This window comes from Mastomys coucha, unplaced genomic scaffold (genome assembly GCF_008632895.1).
Source record: "Mastomys coucha isolate ucsf_1 unplaced genomic scaffold, UCSF_Mcou_1 pScaffold3, whole genome shotgun sequence".
In the NCBI taxonomy this organism is placed as follows: domain Eukaryota; kingdom Metazoa; phylum Chordata; class Mammalia; order Rodentia; family Muridae; genus Mastomys; species Mastomys coucha.
The window spans coordinates 17623678-17645226 of NW_022196909.1; the positions used below are offsets into that span (position 1 = coordinate 17623678).

General features: G+C 41.0%; 1 protein-coding gene across 2 annotated transcripts in view; it reads left to right on the forward strand.

The window, feature by feature from the left end:
• Window positions 1–21549, forward strand: part of Man1a1 (mannosidase alpha class 1A member 1) — a 177458-nt gene that overhangs the window by 25651 nt on the left and 130258 nt on the right. For both annotated transcript variants that reach the window (XM_031348055.1, XM_031348056.1), the window contains exon 3: window positions 20921–21017. In XM_031348055.1, the coding sequence (XP_031203915.1) occupies window positions 20921–21017 (97 nt within the window). The remainder of the gene's footprint in view (window positions 1–20920; window positions 21018–21549) is intronic.

The window sequence follows — 21549 nt, forward strand, 5'->3', positions numbered from 1 at the left end:
CAGCACACGCACAGGCAGTGGGATACAAAGCTCATCCTTGGCTCTGTCTCTTATTAGTACTCTAGCCCTGTGCACTTCGTGATGCCACTGAACCTGAGCGTCTCATCTGTAAAGTCATACATACTAATACCCATCTCAGGAAATAGATTAAGAGTTCGAAAGACCAAGGAGCTAAGCCCCAGTCTGCTGTGATGACCACCTACCTGGCATAGCAGTTGACAAGTCAATTACTCGCCTCCTTGTCTTGAGCCTGTTGTGTGGTGTGGGCATTCTGTCACTGTGGCAACACATCGAGGAACCGACGCGGTAAGAATGGCTTGCTTGCCTTCACTACACAAGTTCTCTTAAGGCTCCAGGCAAGAAGACATCTGACCTGGCTTCTCAGTTGGAGATGAGGCAAGTGACTCTGCCTAAAAGCATATCTGAGCTTGTTCTAAATGCGATGGGAGCGACTAAGAGGTGATTTAGAACTTTGTGTGGACAGCACAATCATTGTTAACTGTAGTCATCATCGTGCACTTTAAATCCCTTAAAAATAATGGGATGCTTCACACCTTTCTGTAGCCAGGGTCTGTGTCACATCAGCACACATTTTCCAGTCGTGCGGGAGTTGCAGACAAGAGCGTCCCCTTCTGTTTCCAAACCTCAACAATCCTATGGAGTCCAGCCTCAGATTAGCGGTGACTTTCCCTTCTGCATCCCTTGGACCCTGCTGAAGCCCGCTCTCAGTTTTGAAGGGCTTCTGTGATTAGTGTAGGCTTCGCAGCATACTCCAGGATCATCTCTTTGTGTTCAGGTCAGCTTAATTATCCACAGAGAAGTTTGCTCTCCTCTGCCAGTTCCCGGTCTAAGGATTACAGTGTCATCAAGGGCTACTCCTTGTGGTTACTTTGTCTAAGGACTTATAGGAAGTCAGGTTCAGTCAGTGGCTTAAGTGACTGACTTTGTAGCCTCTATCTGTGATTTGTGCTCAACCCAAATAAGATATTATCCAAGAGCTGTTTTGTGACTTTAGTTATAGGTAGGAGGGACCCAAATCCAAAAAGCTCACCTTGAAGGAGTCCCTTTCTCTTGCCAATGGACACTACTTTATGTACCAGGAAGGAAAACAGAGATTGTCCACATATAAAGAAGATGAGTAGAGAGAGAATAACTTGTGACCTCTTCAGATTGTCAGGAAGCCTTTCTTTTCTTTCTTTTTCTTTTTTAAAAGAATTATTTATTTCATTTATATGAGTACACTGCAGCTGTCTTCAAACCCACCAGAAGAGGGCATCGGATCCTATTACAGATGGTTGTGAGCCACCATGTGGTTGCTGGGAATTGAACTCGGGACCTCTGGGAAAGCAGTCCACGCTCTTAGCCGCTGAGCCATCTCTTGAGCACCCAGGAACCCTCTCTGAGTGATTATGATACAATACCTTGTTGTACTTATGCTCTTCATATTTGTGTTCTTAGGGCTATGAAGGTGCCAGAACTGAGCAGTACTTCTGATCTGTGGTTCTTCTCCTGCCTAGTAGGTAATGGAGAGGTCAGGAGCACACGTTCTGGAGTAGGACTCCTTGAACTTGGTTCCCTGTCTGCCATGTGTGTGTCTGATAATCTGGTTTCTTGCCTGTAAAACAGAAGAAAATATAGGCCTTATTTTATCCAGCTATTCTTAATATGAATTATGAGTGTGTACAAACACAGTACTTACCAGTGCTTAGAAATGTAGCTAGTACTATATATTATTATATAGCTTTGTCTTTCAACAAGGGCTAATTTTGACCCCAGATTACTTTTGACAATGCCTGTATATAACAGTTGTAGACATGATTGGATGGGATATAGACATCTACCCTGCAGAGGTCAGGGAGGCTGGTAATCAAATCATGTGAAATTACATAAGCCTGCTGGTCACCCCTACCACTGAATACACACAAACAAAACAAAACAATGACTTACATCAGATCAAATGTCAGTAAGACATTGAGGTTTCTTACTGACATTGAGAAATCTCAATGTCTTACTGACATTTGACTTGTGAGATTGAGAAACCTTGTTATAAGCCAGCACGTTGTTACTATGCTTTTAGTTATTAAAAGTACTTTGAAAATAATATGTGTAGGTATCCTGAGTAATTTTGAATAGTGAGGATATTCACACCTAAAGTCACGAAGCATTGAGTCCTAGGATAAAAATTAGAAGATGGAAAAAAAAAACCAACCCTTTTTTGTGACTAAGAGAACGATTTCCTCTGTGTAGCTAATTTTATATGTAACACAGATAGCATAGTCAGGAGTATATTTCATCTCTTGAATGCACATAGAGGGGTTAGAATACTCTGCTCCTGAGAAACACTGAGTGGAGTGTCTGTTTTTCTTAATTTCGTAATCTTCCAGTGAGCTTTCCTCTGAGGACCGTAAGGAAGAAGATGAATTGGATTTGAGAACTCACTGTCACTCTGATTTGTGCTATAGTCAAGGTGACTATCATAAGCTAGCAGGATGGTGACGTAGAGCTAGGGTGTAGTACACGATTTACGAGGCCAGGAGCGTTTCGCCAAGTTCATTACTACTTTCTAAATATTGCATAAGGCTTGTGTTTGCTGTCTCCATGCCCCCTTACACCACAGGCTTATCTAATGAGTGGGAGCCATCTTCAGCTGTGTCCTTTTCTACTCATTGCGTCTCTCACCCATCTTCCCGACCTGCCAAGTTGACCTATCACCTCTACCTCAGGTTTGGATGTTCGTGCTACTCCACAATCTCCCGCCCCACTCATGCATTCTTGTGCTCATAGCTTTGTCTTCTAGATGACTGGTCAGTTCATCATCAACCCCTGCCACGCCATAGGGCACAGAGAAGTGGTTCAGGCATATCCGATCTGCCACCCATGAATTACATAGCCTTTGGAGGTCCTTATCCAGTTGTGACGTTCTAGAGTGTTCCATTGTAAAATGTAATCACTTTGTTGTGTTGCAGTGTCAAACGGTTGGGTGCACCTGGTGGACCAGTGTCTGAGGAGGGTGGTTAAAAAACCTACCAGATATTATCTTCCATCCTGTCATCTACTTGAGGAAACTAAGAACCACAGACACACACACACACACACACACACACACACACACACACAAACGGTTACTTGCACTTCAATATATGTGACAGATCCAAAAGAAGCCTGATGCGCTAGGCATCAGCTAGGTGACCAGACATGCCCAATGATTGACTCTGTGGTAGTTGTGAACTGTTAATATAATATATATAAGTTTATGGTTATAAAGTAATAGGACTTTTATGATATCTAGCACATTCTTGGCTTACAGAAATATCCTCAGAAGGAAAGTGTTGTGCCATTTCAGAGGACCAACGTGCGGCGCTTTGTAGAGCATTATTTACAATTTTGAATCTAGATCATAAAGGATAATAGATCAGCCACTTAATTTAAAAAGAATAAAACATTTCTTAATTTCAGAAAATTTCTACTATATTGCAATATCAGGGTTAGCTGAGGAAAACAGGCATACTTACATTCTGTAACATGTTCCTTGTTCAGGGTCTCTAGTGTGGTTTTGTGACACTCCAAATTGAAGATAAAGTGATAACTACTTCCTCGTAGACTGGGTGATTAAGAAGGTTCAGGCATAAATAAATGTACTGAGCGTCTTCCAAGGATCTGTGCCAAGCCTACTTGTTTCCCAGGATCTCTGGCTACTAAAATGAGCGTCTTCTGTCAGTGGCCACCTTGCCACACACTCAACTGCGAGCTTGAGCTGTAGATCAACGATCCGGCCACAGGGAACCTGAAAACCAGTCAAGGCCTTCCCGAATCTTGATATCCGGTCTTCATTCACTATGTCATCATTCAGCACCTTTATGAAAATAGCTCAGCTTCAACAGGGAACGTTAGGGAATCTACTAGAGTACCACCATCCAGAATTCATTGATCTGGGGGAAGAAAGACCTTACATTGCAATGAGGCAGCATTAAATATGCTCTGCTGTAGTAGTAAATCTTACAGGTGGGATGGTCTGGCAGCCACCATCACAGGCCCTGAGTAACTTCTCTCCTCTGAGTGTCTATAATGACATTTTATCATGAGAGTCTGTGCCATGGGCCACAGTGGCCCGTGAAAGAGACTGCAGTAGAAAGACAGCCCCTATTATAAGAGGTTGCTGGTTACAAGTACTTCTGAGATGAGACTTGAGATACGGGTTTCAGCAATGACCATTCAGATGGAGCCTGTAATCATGAGTCCACACTGAGTACAATTCAATACCCCCAGATGCTTCAAGTCAGGGAGCAGGAAAAGGAGGAAGCACGTCCGGAGTTGCTGCACTTGGTGATGCTAAGAGATCTCAGGCACACAGCTGCGCACCACAGGCCTGTAGGAGAGGAACAAACGCTCAACCCCTGGAGGGAGGTGTTTCGAAGACGTGGCAGAATGGACGGCGGAGTACCCTGGCATCTCGGGAAAGATGAGATCTGGCCTCAAAAGTCTGGTGTTCAGGAGGGTCCACTCTGCCACATCTCAGTCTCTCTGGGGATTTACTGTTTACCTGGCGGATGAATGTGAGGTCTGTCTCTTTCTATAAGAACATGTTCTGCCAGCCTCTGCAGTCGGGGGGTGGGGGCAGGCAGAGGGCCCTGTAACAAAACTGCACCATGGCCCAGTGGAATCATTTGTGGATCATGTGTTCAATCCATTGGACTTTAGGTTTTAGGTGACTTGTCAGTGAAGTTCCCAGGTGAGCACTTAGTTCCTGGGAATGTGACTTCAGCTGGGACCAAGAAAGGAGGTTGGCCCTCATAGATTCTGACAGTTTCCTGGTAGAAAAAAAAAATACTCAACTGCTACAAAGGAACATTTTAAACAAAGGTATTTTAAGTCCAAGTTGGATTTCCTAAGCCAAGGACAATGTTTTATATTCAGTGCTGGGAAGGGAGAGTCTGTCGGTAGTAGAAGGTCATATTTCTCTGTTTGGAACAACAGTACTGCTTCCAGAAATGAAGGATATGGAATACAAATATCATTCAAACAATGAAAACGCAAAGTCTGAGAGTGTCGGTTTATATGGAAATCAACAGTGTGACATTGAAAGTCTACTGGCCTTTTTTAAATAATACATAGTGTGCTTAAAATAAAACTTTGGGGAGGAAGTTTTCTCCTTTCACATGTGTATGTGGGAGAGAAGTGTTGCGTCTTTGAGAAAGAGAAATTGTAACTCTGGTACCACATTCATGAGAATAGAGAAAATTCAATATTACAACTAATGCTACCAGTTTTACTAAGTAGAAGTACAGTGTTCTAAAAATATTTGTTGCATATATATGTGTGTGGTGTGCTTGGATGAACATAGGTGTGTTTATGTGTGTGATGTGTGTGTGTGTGTGTGTGTGTTACATGTGTATGTGTAGGTGCACATGTAGGAGTGTATGTATGGTGTGGAGACCTGAGGTTGTCTCCAGGTGTCCTCCTCCATGATTCATCTTTTTGTGTATTGAGGTAGGGCCTTCCTGACACACTAGCTGCCAGCTGGATGAGTCTGGCCCAGCTCTGGGGCTTTCCCATTTCCCACGTCCTTTACTAAGACCTCGAGTAGGTGTCCATACCCACATACATTTTTATGTGAGTTCTGGGGTTCTGAGTTTTTATCCTCACATGTCCACAGCAAGCTCTTTATGCCCTGGACTCTTTAAGCCATCTCCCCAGTTCTAGAAATACTATTTAAAAACTTAACTTGTTTTCTTTCCATGAGGCTAACACTGTGTATCAAAACAGGTTGCAATAGGGGGTATTTCAGTTGTTACTATCAGTGTAGGTAGATTACAGTACACAAAATGATTTAGTTATCATTTGAGGTTTTCATCCCCCAAATATGACATAGCCTGTATCTTTGATAACAGGATTTTCTTCAGTAATTTATTCCATTTTTGACTATGTATTTCTTTTTTTCAACAAAGTAGAGGAAACTGCTAAACTTGTTCCATGCTATTTACTGAGTGAATTCAACTTCATACCCCTTCATTAAATCAGATGTTTCTCAAGCTCCACACGTAGGTCATTTCAAACTTGATCAGCCACCAAAATTTGTCTGGCAAATCAGACTTCTTATTGTTATACAACTGAAACCTTACAAATAGTTTTAGTCAACAAATAACATTTCCAGAAATAATGGCAGTGAAAAATTTCCTGTCTTTCCAAATAGGGGGTGTGGTATAAAGTGCAGTTTGACCTGGCCACTCAAATTTTACAGAAATCCAAAGGACTGGTACTTAAAACTTGATAGTAACGAAGGAGCCTTTATTTGAACTTGTGATGCTGCCACTGCAATTCCTCTGTCTTTGGGCACCCTTTTGCTGCCTAGGAGCTGGGCAGTCAGTGTGATGGCATATCAAATCTGCATCAGTCTGGTTTCAGGGAAAATGAAATAAAACACCTGCAGACCTTGGCAAATAGCCCAGGGCTAGAACCTCTAGCTCCAGAGAGGTTAAGAAGGAAATCTTAGCTTTTGCAGCTCCTGTTCCGCTCAGGGCATAAGCAATGGATAGAAGCCATTGGTGATCAAACCATACTTATCTGCAATAGGTGAAGAGTGTGTGTGTGGGCATACACACACGCACACTAATTTGGCATCTCCTGACAAATGTGTTATATTTTCTTTTTTTTTAAATTTTCTGGAATCTTTGTCTCATTTTAAGCAGAGCAAAATTGGAAAGAGCTGCACGCAGAGCTAATATGAAGCAGTGCAGTCTATTTTAACAGGTCCATGAATCTGGCATATACTTAATGCTGGCTACCCTCCATCCAGCAGAAGTAAAATGAGGGATGATTTTCTCCTAAATAAGCTTTGTCATATCTTAAAGCTCTAAGAGAATGTTTACAGTAATGCATTTTTCAGGTTTGAAAAAAAAATTCTACAATTACTCAAAGAATATCTCCTACAAACTTTAATCCCAAGAAATGACCATTTATAAGGTAAATATGACATAAGTGCATTAATTGTTAGTGCTTCCCTTAAAAATGATGTCATCCAAAATAATTTACCATTTTCAATAATCTCAATAACAACAGAAATCTTAAAATTAGTGAGGCTTTGAAAAATAACATATAGTTTATCATTATTATCATTATCGTTATTATTATTATTATTATTATTTTGGTTTTTCGAGACAGAGTTTCTCTGTATAGTAACCCTGGCTGACACAGAACTCACTCTGTAGACCAGGCTGGCCTTGAACTCAGAAAATCCACCTGCCTCTGCCTCCCAAGTGCTGGGATTAAAGGCGTGCGCCACCACTGCCCAGCTTAGTTTATTATTTTTAATATGGATTATCAAATCGGATGTCACTGACTTGGGATCAATTTTTACACTAATATGTAGATTACAGTAAAAGGCAATGTTTCTCTCACTGTGTTTTTCTTTCTCTATTTCTCTGTCTCTCTGTCTGTCTCTCTTTGCCTCTCTCTCTCTCTCTCTCTCTCTCTCTCTCCCTCCCTCCCTCCTTCCCTCCCTCTCTCTCTCTCCTTCCCTTCCTCCCTTCCTCCCTCTCCCTCTCGCAGCCACAAAATGAAAAGTTCAGGACGTTATGTTGGTGATAAAATGTCACCTGTAAAAAATGAAGAATAAAGATTATGAAATAAACAGGTAAAGTGTCCACATACAAATGCACAATGCACAAATATTTTTCAAGGAAGATTTTTTTTTGTTTTTTGCTGTTGAAGTCTGTGTAATGAGAGTTTTTCTTTTTTTCAGTGTACGTGAGGTGACCTGTGCTCACTTTATTTTCCTTAATCCATCAATGGGTTTAATGTTTCTCTATCCACAATGTCTTTGAAACCAAGAAAGTCTCTTAAATGTTACATTTCCTCCAGAATAACTAGGGTAACAAAAACATAAAGCAGTATGTAGCAGCATCATACCATCACATCATTTGGGAGGTCTGCCTTAGGACTGTGAACAAATTGCAGGTGTAGGGGTCAGTCAGAATTCGGAGTAGACTTCCAAATGTGCTAGAGGTGTGGCCTTGACTTAACCTGTTGATTTCCTTCCTGGATGTGTTGTGAAGAACAGAAGAAAGAATGCTTCATGTGATTCTTGTCATGTAATGTTCAGTGCACACTGGCCATGTTTATTGTAAAGGTGATACAGAAACCCCTTTGGGGTACGCTAGTTAAGGGTGTTATGTTTTATAGTATCCATTACTACTCCATTGATCATATTTTGGAATCAGAAATTATAGTTATAATACATTTATACTATATTTGGTAAGTGATTTTTAAATACTTATTTTTAATGCATTTTATTTTCTATTCAGATAATAATTTTTAAAACTGTTAAATGTAGCATATAGATTATGATATGGATTCAAGGAAAATAATAAATATTTTATTAATAATAAACAGTTTGGAGAATAATTGTTTCTCAAACTAAAATAACCAAGCTTCCTAACATATTTGACATTTTATAACCAATCTATTTTAACATATTAGTTATAGTTTGTAATCCTTTGCTTCAGAGAATTCTGATTTCTGCTGTGAATCTGAAAAATGCTTCTGCCCTATGACTCCGCTCTTAATAACAACTTTTATTTTTGTCTAACAAAGCCAGGAAGCAACCAGGATATCTTTCAGTAGGTATCTGGGGTAAAGTATGGCTGATACCGACTGTAGACGTTAGTAGATATTCAATCTTAAAAAGAACTGAACCACCCAGCAGTAGCAGTAACTAAGCATGTGTGACAAGTGAAAGAAGCCCTTCAGAGTTGTTGATGATTCTGAACAGGACAACACTGAAGGCAGTGGTGGGTCTAGGGCTCCGGGAGCAGAAGAGATAACAGGCCCAGCAGAGGATCTTGGGTCAATGGGAATACTTATATGTAGTAGTAAACACATGAAGCCAGAACATATTCACAGAAGGAATCCTAATGTAAACCACAGACGTTGGGTGCTGATGGTATATAATTGTAGGCTCATCACTTGTAATGCTCGTACCTCTCTCTGCATGGGGTTGATCTTGCAGTGGTTGTATGCTGGTTATAAGGGAGGCATTTGGGAGCTGTGTGCTTTTCTGCTTAGTATTGCTATGACCATAAAATTGCTCTAAAAAAAAATCCTCTTCATTTAGTTAAAACATAAAACACTGAGAGAAAGAAATAAAGGATGCATGTACCCTTTTCTTTTTGGTAGCAAAAAAGCAGACTTTGATTCTCTGCGGCTAACTGGGCCGGGTTTTTTGTTTGTTATTTTATAGTCAAGTTAATTATAGGATTTTTAAAATTAAATTTCAAGTTATTTTTCATTGATGTCTGTTTTTATCACTAGTAACTCTACTGTTAATAACTGTTCTCAGTAGTACCAATGACTTCCTAGTATTTGTAAAATTTAAAAAGGAATCTAAATGAACAAAAGGTTAGTCTCTATGAACTTGACAAACCCACAAACACATTCCTTTTTAAAAAACCACATATTTCAGTGTGTGTGTGTGTGTGTGTGTGTGTGTGTGTGTGTGTGTGTGTGTGTGTACCTGTATGCAGGAAGAGCAATGTGGGTATGAATGTCTTAGGAGTCTCAAGTACTCAGAATCAACCCAGGACCTTGTACATACCAAGCAAGAGCCCTACCATTGAGCAATATTCCTGACCTAAATATTTCAGTCTTGCAAAAAAATAAAAATTGTGTGTCATTGCTGGAAAAAAAAAACCAATTAACGTCTTGAGGGTTGCACAATGGCATGCATGTTGGAAGTGGTTGAGCATATGTTCATGTGTGTGTTACCATATAAGGACATATGTGCGTGCAGGTGTTCATGCATATTTGTGGGGAGGACAGAGGCCCACACCGGCTGTCTTTCTAGATCACTCTTTGCCTATGTTTTGAAACATAATTTCTCAGTTAGACCTGGTGCCCACTGATTGCTTGGACTGGATGTTAAGCAAGCTCCTAGGGTGCTCCTGCCTTCCCATACCCCATCCTCCAACTCTCATGCTAAGTAAGGTCACAAATACCCATGGTCTAAAATCAGGTCTTCACTCTTGCATGGCCAACACTTCACTGGCTAAGCCATCTCTCCAACCGCTAGACTTCCACTTGTATTACAAATTCAAGAACTAAAAAAATAATAAATTATTTTTTGCTATGAAGATAGTGCTTATGAAAGAATTAATTTTAGATTTTAGAATTGAGAAGGAGCATTATGGGATGCCAATTTCTATGATTGATAAAAGGGAAGATCATCAGTGGCTGACCCTTCCCACAAGCCGTCCTAGGTCTTAGTGTAGGAAACAGATAATGAAGACCAGTTGGTGCCCTGGCCCACAAATGGACACCTTCCTGGCCTTCCATTGATTACAAAGGCGTTAGCTTGGCTAAACTAATGAGCATGCTTTTAGTGTCAATTAAAAGTCAACTAGATAAAGAGACCAAAGGCCCCAAGAGTAAACCTTTCAACTCAAGTGGCAATCTTTGTATAAAGAGAGCAAGGTCATTAAGCTATGGGCAGGTATTTGGACAGGAAATAGCGTGAGTGACAGCCCCAATTATGTCATATAAAGAAACTATTTCCGGCAGCTGTGCTTTGCTCCAAAAGAATTTACGAGACATTCACACACGAACAAGACAGTTGCTAATGTCTCTTAACTTTGAAGGTGATACATTATTATCCTTTGAATATTTTTAAAGAATTTACTTGTATGGTACTCAATTATTTTTTCTTTTCTTTTTAGTTCTTGTGTATTTTGTTTTGCTTTGTTTTACCTTGCTTGTTTGTATACTTATTTTTTGTTAATGCCTTGAAGTCTCTTAAAAATTTTATAAAATAGCATTAGAAGTTTATTATAAAGAGAGCCCTCAAATGTGCGTAGACCTTTTTTTTTCTAGAATGCTATACATTGTTTTGTTTTGTTTTTTTTCTTAAGAGATGGAGATATTTCTCGAAGCCACCAGACATCTCTCCTGCATAAATAGTGATTACTAGGATTCTCTCCTTTACTTTTTCAAACTGGCTTTATCGTTTTTTTTTTTTTTCTAAAGAAATTGCTGTTGCTAGAAGCTAACCACTTCCGTTTCCCAGGGGAATTAATGCACATTAACCCATTTAAGATTCATGCAGTTATATTAAATAATCACTACTACTTTATATATCTTCTGCTGCCTGAAAAAGAAAAAAGTCTATTAAAGTTGGCTGGAAACTAGTCAGGATATAGAAATCTGAAGAAAATTTCCCCCCCATGCAAGTCAACCTGAGCAGAGGCGGCTGCAGGAAGATGCAAAGGGTGCCCATGGCCAACAGGAAAAGGACGTAGAGTCCTGTAGAAAAAATAAAAACAAGACTAGTAGACGTTGCCCTGAAGGTGGTAAGAAACCTCAGGAAATAGCATAGCTGAAGGAACTGTACCACAGTGGGCAGTCAGAAGCTTGGCATGGGGGCGGATTCCTGTTTTTCTTTAAATCCATTGCCAAGCCTGCTGGTGTCGAGGACGTTTAGTGTGCCTAAGTAGCACAGGGCCAGGCCAAGAGGTTTCTGGTATGGAGCTGGAACCAAGTGTTGGAATGGAAGGTGTGTGTGTGTGTGTGTGTGTGTGTGTGTGTGTGTGTGTGTGTGTGTGCATCCTGAGAGTTGAAAGCTTCAAATCAGGAAGGGGAGGGCTGAGAGACAAGGCTCTTTCCTACAGCCACAGCTTGCAAGCTGATACAGTATGGGGTCTCATGCCCCCTGGACCCCAGAAGAGAGCCTCCTCTTGTGTCGGGGGACAACTGGATGGCTCAGCAGCTCTGGAAAAGGGTGAGGTTCACAGCCTTCACCTTCCTTTGTGCTGTGCCGTGCTGGGGCCTCAGCTACTGCAGCCCTAAGAAGGAAGACTATGCAGGGTGTGTGTGGTGAGGCTCCTGTGAGCCAAATTCAGTCAAGTGCCTCTCAGTTCAGTGCGGTAGGTGTGTGACAAAGCTTACTCACTTCCTCCTTCCCAGCTCTCCAACTCTGAAACCCACAGCGATGACGGCTCTTGAGGTTTTATTTGTAGAACAGACGGTTTAAAAGCCTAAATGCTATCTAAACTGTGAAACTGCTACTCATCCACAGCAAGGGGAATTGCCGTCTGAAGTCTGCACAGTTATTGCAAACGTGCCAGATCTGAAGGACTTGACTAATTTATAGGAAAAAAAGAGCCCACAGTAAGAGCCAGAGCAGTTTAGGGAGGTGGCACCATGGACAGCCTAGGCTCGAAGCAAATGAAACTTACTCCGTGGACCGTGGAAAGTTGCAGACCCACAGAATCAAGAACGGAGCCATCTGCTCTAACCCTGTGCCTGTAAACCTGAGGCTAAAGTATAAACTGCTGGGCCTGGGCTAACTTTTAGCCTAGTGCTGGTGTGGGTACAGGAGCAGATGTGTGGAAAGGTACATGTATGTGTAGGTGCACATGTCTGTGGCAGTACATGTGTGTTCAGGTGATCATGCACTTGTGGGCATTTGTGAGTGGAGGCCAGATCTTACCTGCTTGTGTTGCTCAGGAAGCCCCAACCTTGCTTAGTGTGTGAAGATAAGATGCCTCATTGGTCTGGAGCTCAGGCATTTGGTTAGTCCAGCCTCCCTCTGCCTTGTAAGATTCCAAATGTGTCGGACATGCCTGAGTTTTTTTATGTGGGTGCTGGGAGTTAAACTTGAGCCTCGTGTTTGTATGGCAAGCCCTTTACTAACTGATCCAGCCAGCCCCAGCGTAGTGTGTTTAAGTGGCTTAAGCCAGAGCCTTTGCCTGAATCTTGCCTCATTCCCATCATACCTCGTTGTCCTGGAGGAGATCATTCTATCTTGCCTGGTCCTTTGATTTTAGCATCTTTCTTGATATGAAGCCGGGCAGGGGGTAACAAGCTTGGGCTCTTGAAGGGGAAACTAAGTTGAGTTTTATTCCTCCCGACATCAGTAAAACAGCACTCTTGGTTAAGGTTCAATTGAATTCTGACAAACAACATTTTCTTTTTTTAGCGTAATATGTATACATTTTTTTGTGTGAAGTTACTGTGTTTCTTCAGTCTTGAAACCTCAGTCTCCATTGCCCTGGCATCACCAGGTCCTCAGTAAGCTGAACTGCCATTGTTATATTGGTAAAGAGAACCTTGAAAATAGAAGATTTTAGTAGCCTTGGGGAAAGGGAGAGACAGTTAATGTATTTCAGAATTTCAAAGAGAAATTGAACACAGCATCTGAATAAGTGTTTTAATTTAATGCAGGGTAAAATTGGAAACTACCCTTGGCCAGAAAGGGGTTTCCTCTGTATAGCATGATAACTGTTGGAAGGTGACAGGCATGCGGACCTCTCTAGTGGAGAGCCTTCTCAGGACTCATCGGCATCATCTTTGTACCTGTTCAGTGAGGGTGCTGAGTGCTTCTGGATGTAACCATGATAGACTGTAGGCCTGCAGTGACAGTGCAGAGTCATACCACACTCTGCATTCCGTCACCTCTAAGCGACATTGGCCTCTTTTCTTTTCTGTCCCATTAATTTACTTCTCCTTCATTTGTCCTGGCAACCCTGGCTCCGAGCTTCCTCAACGCCTGCTTGCTTTTCCTGGACCTTTCTTTCTTATCTCTGCTCGGCTCCAGAAGCCAAGGAACAGGGTGAGAAGCTGGCGCAAGTGACTAAAGGGGGAGCCTGTCCAGAGAATGGCATGGACTAGTCAGGTCTCAAGGAGATTCATTACCACCCCACATAAAATAGCCATTTTAGATTCACAGCAAAATTGAGCAGAAAGCATAAAAAGTTCTCCTTTGACCTCTCCTAAAGTCAAGACCATATACCACAGCACATCAGTTGTTGTATGGTAATTGATTCTTCATCGTTTTTTGTTCTTTCCAGACAAGAGTTTTCTCTTCTGTAACTAGTCTGGTCCCAACTTGTGATTCTCCTGCCTCAACCTTCCAAATTTTATCATTTCAAACTCGCACCACCACAAGCAGCCAGGATTACCTTTTTTTTTTTTCTTAAAGAATGAGAAAGCTAAAAGGTCGGACACTTAGAGAACAGGATCAAGACTCACTGCACATCCTGCTCTGAGTTTATCTATGAAGACTCTGCTGCCTCTGCACCCAGTCTCCTGCTGGCTGGTGCCCCTTCTGCTTGATAAGCCTTGCCAGAGAGCTATGGGGGAAAGGATAAACAGGAGGGCTGGCTGGATGGCTGCCTCTTGCTTCCTTATCTAGACCTTCCTTTCTGTGGTGTAAGTAAAGTGAGAGCAGCGGTGCACTAATGCTTCAGTTGCCCTGGAGATTGCTCTTCATCTCCCTCATCTCATTTCCACCGAAGGCTGAGAAGATGTTGACGCAATGCCTTAAAGACGTTTTTTTCTGTTGAGGTTCTATATGAACCTTCTGGGAGTTATTTTTATAAAGGCATGCAAGTAATTTCTGGAAAAATTTGGGCGAAATTACAGTCCTGGTTTTTGTTTGTTTGTTTTTGTTTGTTTGTTTTATTCTACTGGCAAGATTTTAAGTTATGTGGGTTTGTTTGCTTGTTTGTTTTTGTTTTCAAAGAATTGAGCCTCAGCATAATTTAAAGTGGGGGGGGGTGGAAAATAGCTCAGCTTATAGAGGCTTGCTGTGCAAACATGAGGACCTAAGTTCCGTCTTCAGAAGGCTCACTTTAAAAGATAGGATGTGATAGTGTGCGTTCATAATCCCGTCACTGGGGAGACAGGGATGAAAGGATTCGCCGGGCTCCCTGGTCATTCAGCCTCACGTACTCAGTGAACCCCATATTCCAGTGAGAGATCTTATCTCCAATAATAACACCAACCAACCAACCAACAAACGAAACACCCGTGGTTATCGTCTGGTTTCCACAGGCTTTTGAGTGCAAATGCCCAATATGTTTAGACCCACCTCGTCCACCAGCCCACACTGGCACGTAGTGCTAAGCTGTAACAATTGGTAAGTTAAGTAGTTCTCTTATCCTATACCTCATCTAGGCCACAGCCCTGTGCAGTGTCTAGAACAATAGGGACAGGAATATTACCAACCTTCAGAACATCACTTTAGCGCCACACAGCCTTATAAGTGCTAAAGGGTGGCTTTATGGTTTGGCCCCCTGTGCTGCTTTCTTTTTTTTTTCTTTTCTTTATTTATAATATTTATAAATTTATTTATAAATGTATTCTTTAATCTTGCTCTTTATTTACTGATAAGGCTGCTGCCCCTTAGCTCAAGAGCCCACTGAGATGAAAGGCAAATTTTTACACATCTCATTATTTTCTAAATACATCAAGCAAATTTAGCCCCTTACACCTTGCTTGTTTTCTGAAACTTCACCCAGCATCTCTTGGCTGTTTATAGACAGCTGCTTCTGCCTTTCTAAGGTTTCTAGTTCAGAGATTCCCACGCTTCACCGCAAGCACCAGACCTAGCCTTCCTCAGACCCCTTCTCCCCAAGGAGTTAGTTCACTTACCTGCTTCTGGATGACCTCTAACCCCGAACCTCTGGATGACCTCATGCTATGAGAGCTGTTCTCTCCAGACACCCTGTCTAAGTACCTGTGGTCCCTTGTGGATTTTGCATTCATAGCGTCTTCCTACATCCGAAGCCAAAAATCTCTTAGAACACACGCTCTCCACAGGCTTACCTGGCGCAATGAAGATTTCATGGAAACAAATAGTTCAGTTGGAAACTGACCACTAAAGACTGTCTCTAGAGGTTCGCCACCTCCTGTCCCACATTGTCCTACTCTAGAAAGGTCTATTTCAAGTCTTTGTCATTCTTTCAGCTGCCATTTGGATATCAAATTGTGCTCATTTTCAAATGCATATATTTATAGACAACTCAGGCACAATACAGATTCAGCTGACTTGTGTATATTCGTCCTTTATGTTTGTGTACTCAGAACAATTATCAAACTTTGAGGTTAGGAAGAACAAATTTTCTCTTTTTAAATACAAATGGCTATAATGCTTAAAATACATCAAGTGGTCATGGTGTGTTGGGCACGTACGCTCTTTTGTTTGTTTTGTTTTTGTTTTTGTTTGGTTTTTTTGAGACAGGGTTTCTCTGTGTAGCTCTGGATGTCCTGGAACTCACTCTGTAGACCAGGCTGGCCTCGAACTCAGAAATCTGCCTGCCTCTGCTTCCCAAGTGCTGGGATTAAAGACGTGTATGTAACCACCACCGCCTGGCTGCATGTATGTCCTTTACGTGCATGATTTTAAGCTAGCATCACAACCAATGAAGCTACACGTTTGCTCCTTCACATCTGATGGGTGCAGAAAGTGGGATCCGAGAGATTAGGTGGCTCACTCGAGGACATCAGTGTGGTCAAAACTGGCCTGAGTTTCTGGTATGTGAGATGCCTATGACCTGCCCTTGTGTATCACTCCTGAAAATAATATGCTTTTCTGTAAGGACACAAAGGGAAGGAAACAAGTAGCCTCATTAGGCAAAAAAGCCACACCTCAAAGAAGAGAGGAAGATGTCTGTCAACATCCAGGAATCAACAGCATCCTTTGTAACTCTCATTGCTCTCAAGGACACCACACAGAGGAGAGAGTGCTCACTTCGTTTCTGTCTCTCAGCCTCCTCTTCCTTTCTCTCCAGACTCTCCATTTTATTCCTGGCTTTGTGACCCCATTTTATGACCTTTCTTTTTTTATCATTTTTTTATTTTTATTTTTTTGTGTGTGTGACCTTTCTTTGTGTATTGGTACATCGCTGCTTCTACAGCAATATCTGGCCTCCAGATTCTCTCCAAATGTCTCCCCCCCCCCAAAACCATCTCAGATAGAAGTGGTTGGCTCAGCCAGGTCCCACCCTTGAGAAGAGGAAGTCACGTCAGAACCTTGTGGCTTGCCCCCAGTTTTGTCTCTTTAGATCAACCATCAGACCCTGCGTCTCTTGGCGTGCCAGGATCAAGCAAAATTTCCAAAGGGATACCAGGTGCGAGAGCACATACCAGAAACAGGCAGAGCTTCCGGACTTAGCGGCCAGCCTTGTCTACATTGCAAGTTTTAAATCAGCTGAGACAATAATTAGACCCTGCCCCAAAGCAAACAACAAAAACCAATCTACAGAGTGGAACGGAATGCAAGTGGAACTGAAATCACAAACGTTGCAGAGGAACAGTACCTGGCTGGCAAAAATGGGGAGGTTTCTGAAAAGACATTTTTTAATATGTCTATCATGGAAATCTTAAGATTATGTAAATAACAGTATTATTTGCTCAGATCGTTCCACTAACAAAAACACAGCTATGAAATCTACCTATTGCCCTGGGGAAATCATGTCTTTCCAGCGTCCTTGGAAACACACAGCCTTTAAAGCAAATTACTGAGTACAACTATAGAGCTGTCTATGTCATTTCTTTAGTGTCTTATTGTTCTGTATTTATAAACTTTCATTGAGGGTGTGTATGGGACTGCTAAGCTTCCACACATTATCTGTTAGATTAAAGGAGAGATAGGCTTGTCCGCTTCCCTTTGAGACCTTTAGCATCTTATTATTCATGGAGTAACAGACACTCAATAAAGGACATTGCCTAATTACTCAGCCCTGATGCCAACTGAAAAAGAATAGTACAAATTGAGAAATCCTTTCTGTGAGCACAGAGTCAAGGGGAAGTGAGTGCCTTTTAGCATATCTTATGCGTCAGTTCCATCCTTTCTGGGTCAGGACAATGGATGGCCATTGCAACATTTGTGTCCTTCCTTTGTTTCCATCTGTACAGTGTACGCCGATGCACTCTACGCCGATGCAAATTCAAGTCTGATTTGCCTTGTATCCTCTTCGCTTGCAGGGTTTCAGCATTGTGTTTGAAGTCCTAATCAACCTCTGGTTTAGCCAAATTTTAATCCAACTTCTTAGAATGCCAAACTATAGAACCCTAATTAAGTATATAAAAGGCTGTGAAGCAAATAAGAGGGCCTGTGAAGAGGGCGGGATCAATCCTATTCATTGGCTTCTCTGATGACCGTTAAATTTTAGAAGTGACCTTCATGTCTTGTCAGCGAGCTGTAACACTGTGTCTGGAGAGACTGAATGTCTTTTGTCCCTGTGGTTCCACAGCTGTCTGTGGCAAGACTATAGAATGGCAAGCGTTTTTGCGTTTTCATATATCTATATGTTATAAAGCTAAAATAACAAATTGATTTTTATGTATGACTTGGGAATCCAGTAACATGATTATGTTATTCATTCATACCCTTGCCCCATTATATATAAAATATATTATACATAATATTATATATATGTATACACGTGTTGTTCAATTCAGGGCATTTGATTACATTGTTATCTTCTTCTTTTCTAACTTTAACTCATAGAAATCTCAAGAGATTAGAAAGTCATGTTGGGAAAGCTTTGATCGGTAGGTAGGTAGATAGATAGATAGATAGATAGATAGATAGATAGATAGATAGATAGAATGAACTTATAGGGATTATATGCTATTGTGCATTGTATAAATGATTTAAGGCAATATTTTATATAGCCAGTAGGCTTCAATTTTATGTATCTGATCATGGCTTTGGATTTCTAATCCTCCTTCCTGTGCTGGGGTTACAGATGCGTTTCACCGTGGCTGGTTTTTATAATTTTTAACAAGGCAGCATGGTTTTGGCAGCTTGTTTTTCTGTGTGTAAGCTAGATGCTATTTTTAAGCCATTTATAGTACTGGTTATCATTCAGATTCATAATTGAAGCAATGAATAACTTTAACCTGTTTTGTTTGTTTTTATGAGTATATTCCAAAGCTCCTGAAGTTTTAAATTTTATTTGGAAATTCATGCATTTGATGGAGGGTGGATGACTAAAGAAATAAAACCGAGCTACTATCTCAAGGTGTCTTGTGGATTTCCTGTACCTGTTCTCTCTGAAGCTCATTGGTTTCTAGTTTCTGTGGTGTGCACACAGATGCCTTTTGATGTAGGCTTAACATTTATGAACACAGGACCGCATATCATTTGCCAGGTAGAGTGCTAGGTGCAAAGATGCAAGCCATGCTTCTAGAATCCAACCGTGAGCCCTATGAGAAGCTGTGACATTGATTTTTCAGATAAACAGCACCAGTTTTTCAGAAGCCAACTCATTCATGCATCAGTTGGCATCACAGACATCTGACCTCAAGTCCTATTCACCTTCCTATGAAGTTAATTTCTACAGGGAAAACCTTGAAAACATTGCCCTGTACACATTTCCCAATTGCTGGAAGACCCAGGCTGGTACTTGAAAGGGATATTCTGTTACAGACACATTAGAGGGAGGTGATGAAGTGTTCTGGTTCCTGCCCTCAGGCTTTGGAGCCAGGCCAGTGTGCGCATGCATGCTGGATCCTTGGCTGTAATGTCATGACTCTGAGTCAAGTTTTATTTTGATTTTAAGTTCTGTTCGTCAGTCTCCTTATCTAGCAAACCAATATGGTTTGAGGATATGTTTTAAAGGGTTCTGGCAAAATTGGAACACTGTGCTGAAGGGAAAACATTTACCTAGCATTTCCAGAAGAACATATAGATTCTTGGTAGTTGTTCATAGTAACATGGGTACGAATGAAGGCAGAAGATGGGCGCACGAAGGTACTTGTTACTGTGTTCAGGGACAAGTATAGACTCTGATTTGATGCAGGTCGATCGTACTGAAGACTTCTCATAGCTAGCCCTTGAATGGCACCAATAGTTTTTTTGTGTTACTGTATGAGAGCATGTTTAGCTTTATTTTATTTCAATTCATTTTATTTTATTTTGTGTGTGTTTTCCCTGAATATTTGTATGCCCATCAGGTCTCCTGGAAGTGGAGTTGTGGATAGTTGTGACACACTATAGTACTGCTGGGAGCTGAGCCTCGGTTCTCTGCAAGAGTAATTAGTGCTCTTAACAGATAAGCTGTAGCTCTAGCCCCGAGTGTGTTGTTTTTAACGATCTTATAAAATTCGGAACCGGATGAGATCATTTTCACATCATGTGCTGCATATATTGATGACTCTTACTATAAGATAATGGCATGAGTAAGCTTCTGATGGGTAAAACTCTGGAGAAAAATAACTATAAACCAGGCCTGATAGCACAGGACTCTAATCCTAACAATTTAGGAGGCTGAGTGGAAAGGACTGTGAACCCAGCCTGGAATACATGGTGAGTTCAAGTTCAGTCCAACTTAGTGAGATCTAGGGAAATGAATTAGTGAAGGAGTGCCTGTCTGTTTTGTGCAAGGCCCTGGATCCAATTGTCAGTCCTTAGAATAGTAATTGTTACACATAGTCTTTGAGTCATGACTTTTTTATTCAACCAACTTATAGGACAGCTGTTTGTATTTTAAAAAAAAATGTCCTTGGTCTCTAATTTACAAATAGATAGGATTTATCTCCAGTTAACTTATGTGTATACAAATATATACATTTTAGTAAAGATTGATTATAATACATGAAAGGTTTTCAAACTAATAGCATAACTGTAGAATTTTGTGGGTTTTTTTTTCCTGTACCTATTTCAAAATACTTTTTCATATTTCTTGGTCATAAAACACTGGCAAATTTAAAGTGGTAGCCTTGAATATTGTCTATGTAGACAAAATAGGAATTTTTGTACAAAATTCGAATTGTACAAAAATATGAATTTAAAGTTTCCAAATCTAATCTTTTATGAGAGTGAAATAGATAAATATAGGAATGACTCATCATGGTAGTATAGCATTTCTGTCGTTGGGGGCTGACTTTTAAAGATGATCGGGATATATGATTAAATGGATTCCAAAAAAGGAAAATTTGTATTTGTAAGGATCAAGAAGTAATGCATGTGTTCTGTTCATATCTGCCCTAATTTATACAACCATCGCTCTCTTAATTAATGGTCAGCTTTTCAGACTAAGCATTGAATTTTAATGCTGTAACCTTCAAAGCCAAAGTATATGATGCGTCTTGTATCAAAAACATCCCAGTTCAAAACTGTAATCTCATTTTTATCTCCACTCAGATGATGACCCATGCTTGGAATAATTATAAACGCTATGCGTGGGGCTTGAACGAACTGAAGCCTATATCAAAAGAAGGCCACTCAAGCAGTTTGTTTGGTGAGTACGATGTGCTTCAGTTTAAGGGTTTGGTTTGGTTTGGTTTTGCTTTTGGGTTTTGAGATAGGGTCTTATTCTGTAGCCCTTGATGCCTTAGAACTGAGCACGTAGCCCTGGCTGTCCTTGAGCTCATGGCATTGCTCCTGACTTAAATGTCTACAATACGTACTTTTGTATTGCTATAGAGAGTTACTATGACCAAGGCAATTTATAGAATAAAGAATATAATGGGGGCTTATAGTTTTAGAAGGTGAGGCCATGAACATCATGGTGGGGAGCACGGCATCAGGCAGGCAGGCACGACACTAGAGCAGTAGCTGAGAACATACATTCTTATCCACAAATAGGTGGCAGAGAAAGACTAACTAATAATAAGACTTAGAAACCTCAGAGCCCACCCCAGTGACAAACTTCATAATCATCTTTCCAACCGAGTTCCACCAACTGGGGTCCATGTTACTGTATATGAGTTAATGGGGCTCATTCTCATTCAAATTACCACACCTTCCCAGAGATCATAGTTGTGAACTTC